The 10,046-nt window shown below is 42.3% G+C and overlaps 2 protein-coding genes across 3 annotated transcripts; both read left to right on the top strand.

Annotated features, from left to right (window-relative positions):
• The first annotated feature begins 1,414 nt into the window (after nucleotides 1-1,414).
• On the top strand, nucleotides 1,415-3,324 carry LOC147157739 (stathmin domain-containing protein 1-like). The gene is made up of 4 exons (XM_086063447.1): nucleotides 1,415-1,539; nucleotides 1,917-2,168; nucleotides 2,501-2,623; nucleotides 3,043-3,324. Exons 1-4 carry the CDS (start codon nucleotides 1,480-1,482, stop codon nucleotides 3,289-3,291), a joined length of 684 nt encoding a protein of 227 aa, XP_085919573.1. The 5' UTR covers nucleotides 1,415-1,479; the 3' UTR covers nucleotides 3,292-3,324.
• Nucleotides 3,325-4,210: 886 nt separating this feature from the next.
• LOC147157738 (class I histocompatibility antigen, F10 alpha chain-like) lies at nucleotides 4,211-8,535 on the top strand. 2 transcript variants are annotated; one of them, XM_086062672.1, is made up of 8 exons: nucleotides 4,211-4,503; nucleotides 5,545-5,811; nucleotides 5,964-6,242; nucleotides 7,214-7,513; nucleotides 7,600-7,707; nucleotides 7,791-7,808; nucleotides 7,901-8,025; nucleotides 8,106-8,254. In XM_086062672.1, exons 1-7 carry the CDS (start codon nucleotides 4,440-4,442, stop codon nucleotides 8,014-8,016), a joined length of 1,152 nt encoding a protein of 383 aa, XP_085918798.1. In that variant the 5' UTR covers nucleotides 4,211-4,439; the 3' UTR covers nucleotides 8,017-8,025; nucleotides 8,106-8,254. The 2 variants fall into 2 exon arrangements, with proteins under 2 accessions (XP_085918798.1, XP_085918797.1); XM_086062671.1 differs by having other exon boundaries at nucleotides 7,791-8,025; nucleotides 8,106-8,535.
• The last annotated feature ends 1,511 nt before the right edge of the window (nucleotides 8,536-10,046 follow it).

Raw genomic sequence — 10,046 nt, 5'->3', positions numbered from 1 at the left:
CTGAGGTATATTTAAGCTACTGAGGAACGCCTCAATATGCTCTGGGTTAGGCTTATTAGTTTCTGAGTATAGGTTGTGATAATAATTATAAAAAATGTGATTAATTTCTTCTGGTGATTGTGTACATTCACCAGTTGTCCCTTTAATAGCCGTTATAAGCGATTTTTCCCGATTACGTTGAAGTTGGTTTGCAAGAAATTTACCTGATTTGTTATTATATTCAAAGTTGTTGTATCTCAATTGTTGTATTATAAACTGTCTTTTTAGTTAACATATCGTCTAACTGTATTTTTGTATTTTGTAAGTCAGTCCATATTTGGTTATTTGGGTTTATTGCGTACTCATCCGTCAGTTGTTTAATTTTATCTTCCAAGTCTTTTTCTAATTTTTGATCCTGTTTCTTTTTATAAGATGAATATGATATAATTTTACCTCTAATTACTGCTTTCCCAGCTTCCCAGAGAAGAGCTGGAGATAGGTCTGGAGAGTCATTTATTTCCAAAAAGTCTGCCCATTCTTTTCTTATAATTTTGTCAAATTCTGCGTCGTTTAGTAGTGAGATGTTAAAACGCCATGTAGGTGGTGGTTTAAAGGTATAATCAACTTGTAGGGAAAGGGAGACTGGTGCATGGTCGCTAATAATAATAGGATGTATTTTTGTAACAGTTTTATCAGCAATAGAGTTATTTGTAAGAAAAAAATCAATTCTTGAAAAGGACTGGTGCACAGCGGAAAATAAGGTAAATTCCTTCTTATTTTGGTTTTTAAGTCTCCTGCTGTCGACGAGGCCAAAGTCATCATATATTCCCCTATTACTTTTGTAGATTGTGATCGCCTTATACATGTTGTTTTATTAGAACGATCTATTAATGGATTTAAGACTGTGTTAAAGTCTCCTCCAATAATAATAGTAGAGTTCGCTGCTAATTCAAACAGCTTAGAGAAAAATTCATGGAAAAAGGCCGGATCATCACTATTAGGGGCATATCAATTACCAAATGTATATATTTTATTAAATATAGTCACCTGAATAATAATGTATCGGCCCTCTGGGTCTGTTATTGGATTATTTAGAGTAAAGAGTAAATTCTTATGTATGAGTATACAGACTCCCCTTTGTCTACTGTTATAAGGGGCAGAGTACGCTTGGCTAAAATTCTTATCAATAAGTAATTTTTCTTCAGATTTTTGTAGGTGGGTTTCTTGTACATCTTGTTTTCTGTAACGGTGGACGGCCATCCAGTCATCGTGACTTCACTATGCAGTGTCTTGCCCCGGGTGGCTCCTTTTGAAACGGGTCAGATTTATTGTAGCAACCGGCCATAGCAACGCTAAGCTACAAGCTCGGTGTGGGGTCTGCGTGAAGGAATGTCGCCGTGAACGCGTCGGGCACTTTTTTTCTCACACAGGACAAGAAGAAATACTGAAGTGTCGCTAACCGAGCTTGTGTCCATTCCATGGACGTCTGAAGCGGATAATATGGGATGCGGCGGCTCTAGCGCCACCACGGTGGTCCAACCTTTACGACCCACGGACGAGGTAAGGAAAAAAAGTTAACCCCGCCCCCCTCTGTGGCACTTGGGAATAAATGCTTCTTTTTTTTTTGTCATGCGAATGTTAAAAATAACTTAAGAGGTCAAAAACTCACGGCATAGTTTCCCAAAAATATATAAACCTAACCATGTACATATTGCCAACTAGCACTTTTTTTTTTTAAAACACAAAATCAATAGCTTAATGCTTAATGTATAATGTGAAATGCCATCGATGCGCTAACAGAAATTAGCATCGATTCTCAACTGCAACTCAACACACACACGAAGCATTGATTGTGTTTTTCAGCCAAATAGTTCTGTGTTTTACAGACAAAATTGGAAGGTAAGTACAGTAGCTATCACTGTGTGCTCTGTCACCAGGACGACCCGAGAAGCAGATGCAACCGCGGCGACTCGGCTGTGTCCAAACTGACCGAGGATAGTGGCGTGGTGGAGTATGGCGAGACTTTACCCGGCGAGGTGCCCGTGAAGCCCCCTGGCTTAATGGGGCGGGACGTCCCGATGCAAGAGCGCCCCATGTCCGGCGATATCCTGGAAGAGTTGCAGAATGAGGGGATCGTCCCGGTGAAACCCAGTAGAGAGACGGCCTCCGGGCAGGCCTACACCATCTTGGTGGGTAGACATGGGGCGGTGACCCCGAGATCAGGCACAATTGGAGAAAATGTGTTCGTTCTTGAGGGTATCTTATCTCTTTATTCTTAACTTGTGATGTATGTGAGAAAGCCGCAAAATCTGCCTAGTAACAAGTGACTCAAACGGGAACGATGGCTGAAACATTGTTTCACTTCATATTTTCCCATGGATTTAATATATCTTAATGTGTAAATGTAATTATACTATATGGGACCACCATTTGAAAATAAATAAAGTGAGTTTATGAGACAAAAAGTCATATGTACAGTATAAAAAAATGGTTCCATTACATATTTGTGTGTGTGTGTTAGCTGGACGACAGCGATGGTATCAGACGACGGCCCCCCGCCAGACTGGAGTCCCTCAGGGTCAAACGTCTGCCAAGCAAGGAGGAGATGGAGGAGAAGATGCGGCTCACCAACGACAGACGCAAGGTTCCTAGCACAACACCTGCTAGAAAGCAACACAAAAAAAAGTCATCAAAAGCCTACTAGAACATGTCAATTTGATCTGGTGTACTGTTAGTTAAAATTGAAATGGTGGCATGTGTTTCCCATTTAACACGAGATGGAATGTTTGTTGATTCAACAGCCGCATCTCCAGTTGTAAGAGGGTGTGCACTCTTTTGCAACCACATTATCTCCAGCGGTGTTTTTTCTCCCCCTTTTTTCCAGTTGAGCTTTAAAGGTTATACTTTAACTGTGGAAAAAGTTTTCAAGTCTTGGTTTCATTTTTTCCCCCCCATCACAAAATCATTTGAACAGGGGTGTGTAGACTTTTTCTAATCACTGTAGGTTCCACGTTAAGAGCCAACCTTCAGTTTTGTAAATGACGTGTCCGCTTGTGTTTTCAGTCACGGGAAGACGAGCTGATGGCCCGTTTGAGGAGCAAATCGGCCCGCATGCAGCGAGCCGCCGCCTTCGAACGCGTGCAACAAGCACCCGAGAGAGGAGAAAGCGCGGGAGACGAGCGCCGTGATGATGAGGAGTCCACGCTGATGGAGGTGGCTGAGCTCCTCTCGGCTTCGGGGGAGCTGGAGGGCGACTCCAGCTTCCAGCGAGGAGACGACAAGGAGATTTTTTCAACCAAGAGGACGAGGTGACGATGCCGAAGTCTTTCTTCCTTCACAACATCAAACTCCATTTTTTAAAATCCATTGTGTCTCAATTCTAATTAGTTTTTTTTTTATTCATTTATTTTTGAATTGAAATCATGTTTCAAAGTATTTTTTTTACACTTTAAAACGGTGAATAACATTTGTTATATTATATAAAATATTTTTGAGTGATTTTTTTTCTTTGTAATGTAAGAATTTGTGTTCCTTGTATATAGACCACAAAATGTATTTATTAAAATCCTATTTCATTTAATTCTGGTGTTTTGTGCTTTCATTTATTTTTAAATTATTTTTGCCATTTTATTTTTCATGTTTTTTCCATTTTGATATATTTGCTATTATTTGCATTATAATTATTTGAATTTTATTGTTTTTTATTTTACATTTTATATTTATTTGATCTCATTTATTATTATTGTTTAAATTTAATTCATTTTAATTCTATTCAATTGGATTGTATTATTTGTACTTGATTGTATTTGTTTTTATTTTCAATTGTTACTTTTGTTTTTTTCATTTCATTCAGTATATCTCTTTACAATCGAAAGCGGTACGAATCCATTTGGAAAAGATCTGCAAATCTTGTTTTCTTTGCACACCTGAATGCGAATCCGAGCTGTTGTTCTCGTTGGCGTGTCATCAATTGTGCGTCTCACGCCAAGAAACTTGACCTTTGCCGCTTTCTGTTTAAAGCGTTCAGGTCGCGTCTGATAAACAGTTTATTATTCAAAGCTTAGCTTGGAAATGACAAAAATAAACATCACTGGCAAGTTTTCTTACTTTGCCTTTAATACAGCTTTTTGGTTTTGGTTGTAAATCCTTGTTTCAAGTGAAATGTGTCTGTATTTGTTTGTAGGCGCTGCTGCGTGGCTGACGTCACCCGGTCTGTGGTCACGTGATTTCCCCGAAAGGAGCACTTCCTTGTCTTCCCGCCTCCCGAGCAGCAGGAAGGAGAGCGTCGCTGTTTCAGCCCAAAACTTCCCAAAACACTTGCGCTGCTTTTCATCTCTTCTTACGCACACTCGACTTGATTTGAGGCGCAAAAGGACGCCATTCTTTCAAGTGACGTCATCGACGGGTATTTGAGCGGCGTCTTCTGGTTTGCTTTGACGCGGGACCGAAAGGAGCAAAAGATGTGGAAGATGAACTTGTTGGGATTGTTTGTGGCGGTTGTGCAAATCCACAGCGTGACGCCTGGTAAGTGCACAAGTTGACTCTCCCAATTGTTCACGTCTTAGTTGAAGGAAGCAACACTTGAACTGCAAATAATCAACTGAAATATGCAAAATATGTCATCTATTGATTAAATATACCGTAGAGGAGATAGATAGCAAACGTGTTCGACAAGTGTATTCAAATTGTAACATGTCTGGCAAATAGAAGTCGTCAAAATTAATGAATTCTGATTGTCTGTTCTTGACTTATCCATCGAAAAGTTTGTAAAAATCAACTTTAATGATCATTCACTTAATTTAAAAGAACACAAAAAAAGACAAAAGTTTAGTGTCTTAAACGTTTCCTATAAAAAAAAAAGATGTTTTAGAATTAATTTGGAATACAAAATCATTTCAAATATTGACAGTCCAAAATTTGTGGACAGCAAACAAACCAAATGTTTTTGTTTTCGCTTTGACTGATTCACTCGCTCACATTCCAAACTTGTAAAGGTTGTATTGGAATATTTCATCAACATGATTAATCTCCTCTTAAATATACTTAATTTAAATACTGTATAATAAATGACGACATTTTGTATGAACGAAAAAACATTTAGAATAAACACAAAAATTATATACTGTCTTGTATAAGCAAATTAAAAAAAAAAGTTTTAATGGATAAATGACTGTCAATGAAAAAAAGAACATATATGACGAATGAAAAAAGCATTCATATAATAAAAATCATACCAAAAAGAAAAAACATATAAATAAACAAAAAATGTATATATAATTAACGGGAAAAAAAATAAAATTAACGGGAACGTAACACAGTCGAGAAACGAGGGAACACTGTACATACAAAATAGCAATGTCTGTGTAATAAAGGATTAATAAGCAAACTTATTAAGGAAGCGTTTGTTTGGTTTGTGTGTAAGAATGAGCTGAAATCAATCAATGTATTGAAATGAATGCAAAAGACAAATATGTGTTTTAACAACAATAAAAACAATTATTTCCCCAAAAAGATGTCAATAGTTTGGACGTCAAACAAACAAAATGTTTTTGTTTTCTCTTTCAGTGGTTCACACGCTCAAATATTTCACAACTGCGTCCTCTCACATTCCAAACTTGCCATCGTTCTTGAGTATTGGTTATGTTGACGGCGTTCAGATTGTTCGTTACGACAGCAAGAGCAGGAAAGCAAAAGCCAAACAGGACTGGATGAACAAAATCACAGACGACGATCCGCACTACTGGGAGACAGAAACACAGACCAATATTGGTAATGAGCAGGTCGACAAAGTCAACATTGAAAAATTGAGAGAGCGCTTCAACCAAACTGGAGGTTTGTTTACATTCAACTTTCTAACAACATAAACATTTCGTTTGTGAATACTTTTTGCTTTAACTATTCACACACACACGTACTCGAGTCGGACGTGCAGAAGTAAGGTTGCTTTGTGTGTTTGTGTGTTTGTGTGTTTGTGTGCGTGTCAGGTGTTCACATGATCCAGACGATGTATGGCTGCGAATGGGACGACGAGACTGACGAGGTTAACGGTTGGGAACACCACAGTTACGACGGCGAAGACTTCATCTCGTTTGACGTGTCGGCACTGAGATGGATCGCAGTTAAGCCGCAAGCTGTCGTCACCAAACACAAGTGGGACCAAGAGGACGTCGTGAATCAATACAGGAAGCATTCCTTGACTGAGATTTGTCCTTCTGAGTTGAAGAAGTTTGTGAGCTATGGGAGGGACTTCCTGATGAGAACAGGTACCAGCACGCCCCCTGGAGGAGCATGGCTGACATGGCAACATGCACTCTCGACTTGCCCCTCTCACACATTCTCCATTTTCCTCACCTCGCATGTTCTCGATTTCCTTAATCATCTCACACATTCTCTATAACTTTCCTTATTTCCACACATTCTCTCCATCTTTCCATCACACGTTTTTTCACACATTGGATCCTCTTCTGGCCATTTTTCTGCTCTCACACATTCTATCCATCTGTCTCTCACACATGCTCTCCATCTTTGGTCTTCACTCATGTTTTCTTCATTCATTATCCTCTCACTTTCTCTCCACCGTGTTCTCTTCCGCCTTTTGTCATCTCTCCATCTTTCTACATTTTTCCTTGTTACACATTATATCTTCATTCCCCTCACACACATCTCTATACACTTGATTTCCCCTCTCAAACATTGTCTCTATCTTTTGTCCTCTCACACATAATGGCTATATTTCTTCCTTTCACATAATCTCTGTTCTCTTTCTGAGTTGACTTGCTCTCCATGGTTTCTCCTCTTAAACTTGTTCTCCATCTGTCATCCACTCACTTTCTCTCCATCTTTTCTCTTCTCACACATGCTTTCCGTTTTTGGTCCTCTCACATTACTCTTCAAGTTTGTCCTCTCTTAGAGTCTCTCTGTCATTCTCCCACTTTCTCTCTCCTCTTCTGTTCTCTTCATCTTTTGTTATTTCCTTCTTTGGTCCTCTCATACATTCACTTTACCTGTCATCCTCTCACGCTTGTTTTCCGTCTTTGGTCCTCACACACGTCCTCTATATCTTTCTCCTCTCACACATTTTATCTGTCTGTCATTCTCCCATAAATTTTCTCCATCTGTTATTCTTTAAATTTTTCTCCTCTCACACATCCACTCCATCTGCCACTTTCTCCCCACCTTTCATTCTTTCCTTCTTTGTTCCTCTCACACATTTTCTCCATCCCTTGCCCGGCAGAGCTGCCGGTGGTGTCGCTGCTGCAGAAGACGCCTTCGTCGCCGATCACGTGCCACGCCAGCGGTTTCTACCCGGCGGCGTCCGCCCTGTTTTGGAGGAAGGACGGCGAGGAGCTCCACGAGGACGTGGAGATGGGAGAGCTCCTCCCCAACCACGACGGAACCTTCCAGACGACGGCCCACCTGAAAGCGGAGCTGCCGGCCGACGCGGAGGGCCGCTACGAATGCGTCTTCCAGCTGGCCGGCGTCGAGGACGACATGGTCACCAAGCTGGACAGAAGAAGCATCCTGAGTAACCACGGTGACGCTCGCACGCACGCACGCACGCACGCACGCACGTGATCCTTGCGTGTCATTCACACGTGTTTCTTCTCACGTCTGGTCAAGAGGAAGACGCCACTAAGGTGACGCTGGCCGTTGTTGTCCCCTTGGCGCTCCTCGCTCTGCTGGCGCCGCTGCTCGTGCTCCTCGTCAGGCGCTACAAAAGCCCACCAGGTGAGGGACGCAAATGTTGGCCTGCCTGCCGGCAACATTCGGGATCACAAGTCGCAACTTTCTTCCTCTTTTCTTCCTTGCAGCCGACTACGCTCCAGCTTGTAAGTCAAACGTCTTCGCAGTCCTGTCCGGGTCCGATGTCCACCTTTGCGAAAAAACGCTCCACATCTCTCGCTATCTTTGCGTCCCGCAGCTGCTGACGCTTCCGAGCCCGATCCCGAGCCGGCCTCAAAGTCCGTTTCCGAGCCTGATGCCGAACCTGCTTCCAAGTCGGTTCCCGAGGCCCATTCCGGGACCAGTTCCTCGTGACGTCACACGGTGAGTGAGCTGACGCGGACTCCACGTGTTCTTGGACTCTGGATTCATGTCCACCATTTGCTGTGCTCGTCTTCGTGCAGGTGTGGGGACACGACAGAGACGTCTCCGTCCAAGTGCTTGGATTTGAAAACAGAGAGAGAATTGTTCAATTCTGACGTTCCTGTTGGTGTATTGGTGATTTATTTGAGTTCCACAGGTTGCTTTCTTCTTTCTGTCTTGAACTTTTTGTCCGTTTGATTTGTATGAAATCGTCAGTCACATGGTGAGAAGGATTTCTTCTTTCTTGGTATCAAGCAGTTGAATAGCAATACTAGATTTATATCACATTTTTTGATTGCTGGTTTGCCTCCTCTTATCATCCTTACCTGATTCCACATTTTTCCAGAACTGCTTTCACGTTACCAATCAGCAGTTAATTGGTACATTTATCAGAATGTGAGGCTGTTGTTGATTGTACTTATTAAACCTTGCGATGTAAATATTGGACCAATAAAAGGATAACAAAATGGACTGCACTTTTTTTTTGTTATGATCTCACATGAAGACGGCATGTCATTAGTCAAGTCGGACACAAGATGGCGCTGTTTCCTCTTGGTGACTACCGTACAATTTGAGGGGACCCTTTTATGTTCATTTATGAAAAAAGACAATGTTATTGTTCATTTACCAAGAGCATATTCTTTGCTACATGTCACGTGACATGTCTGATTTTAATCCCCAGCTTAAAGCGACAGTACCCGCTTGCTCAGCTTGTTTGTGGGCTGACCCAAAGGAGGAGTTGTGGGCTTTTTTCTCTCCTCTTTCCTTTTTTAGGAATGGGCTCGCTGTGCATGTGGGAGAGAGCATTCACTTGGGACCAGCAGAAGAGGCCTTTAAGAGACTCTTGATCACGTCATTACAGCACCCGTAGACACGCGCCTTTTGATCCAGAGGGAGACAGCCCGCATCAGACTTCCTCGTTAACTCGCTCGTTGTGCGTAATTGATGCTAAAACCGCAACATCATCACACCCTCATAACTATAATACCATCAACATTCGATAATGACATGTTCTGCCATCATTGTGGCGATTAAAGACATTCAAACCAATCTCCGGATTCGCTGCAGTCTTTCTAACCGAAGACTTAGGCCAGACGAGTGTCGACCCAGCATGCTTACAATAATATTCTACAAGTGGTCCTTCGAGCCGGATCTACACGAGCTGCGCTATGGCCACATCCAGAGACGTCTACGATGGGCAGACACCCTCGAGTCCCCGTCCCAGCAGAGTGCGCCGCATTCCCGGACATCTGGAGGACTTTCAACCAACTAAGCTACTAATGACTAATACAGCGTCCACACACCCAATATGAGAGCGGCAAGAGGAAAGCCATACGAGATCCTCTGTGACAGGGCTCCAAACTTTCGGGGTGCGGACAGAGAACTGCAGAGAACCTTCGAGGCACTGGAGCCAGCGTTGAAAGATCAGTTAGCTGAGCAGAGCATCACATTTAAGTTCAATCCGCCCCTTGCCCCTCATTTTGGTGGGATTTGGGAGAGGGAGACAAAGTCAGTTAAAGCTGCCCTGCAAGTCGTTCTTAAAGAAAGAGTTCTTCCAGAAGAAGTACTGCTCACTTTACTAATAGAGGTGGAGGGCATTCTGAACTCGAAGCCCCTTGGCTATGCCACTTCTGACATTGCAGACACTGAACCCATAACACCTAACCTCCTGTTGATGGGGCGGCGAGATGCATCCTTGCCACAAGCTGTTTATGGAAGCAGCGATCTGATTGGACGTCGCCGTTGGCGACACAGCCAGATACTTGCAGATCACTTCTGGCTTCACTTCACCCGAAACGACCTCCCTAATCTTCATCCAAGACGGAAATGGAGTACCTCCAACCCAGACCTCACTACAGACCAAGTCGTCACGATACGATACGATACGATACGATACGATACGATACGATACGATACGATACGATACGATACGATACGATACGATACGATACGATATACTTTTATTTTCCCCGTGGGGAACT

Source organism: Leptonotus elevatus, chromosome 19, assembly GCF_054856555.1.
Source record: "Leptonotus elevatus isolate MCC_2025b chromosome 19, RoL_Lele_1.0, whole genome shotgun sequence".
Lineage (NCBI taxonomy): Eukaryota > Metazoa > Chordata > Actinopteri > Syngnathiformes > Syngnathidae > Leptonotus > Leptonotus elevatus.
This window is presented reverse-complemented; position numbering and strand designations above follow the sequence as displayed.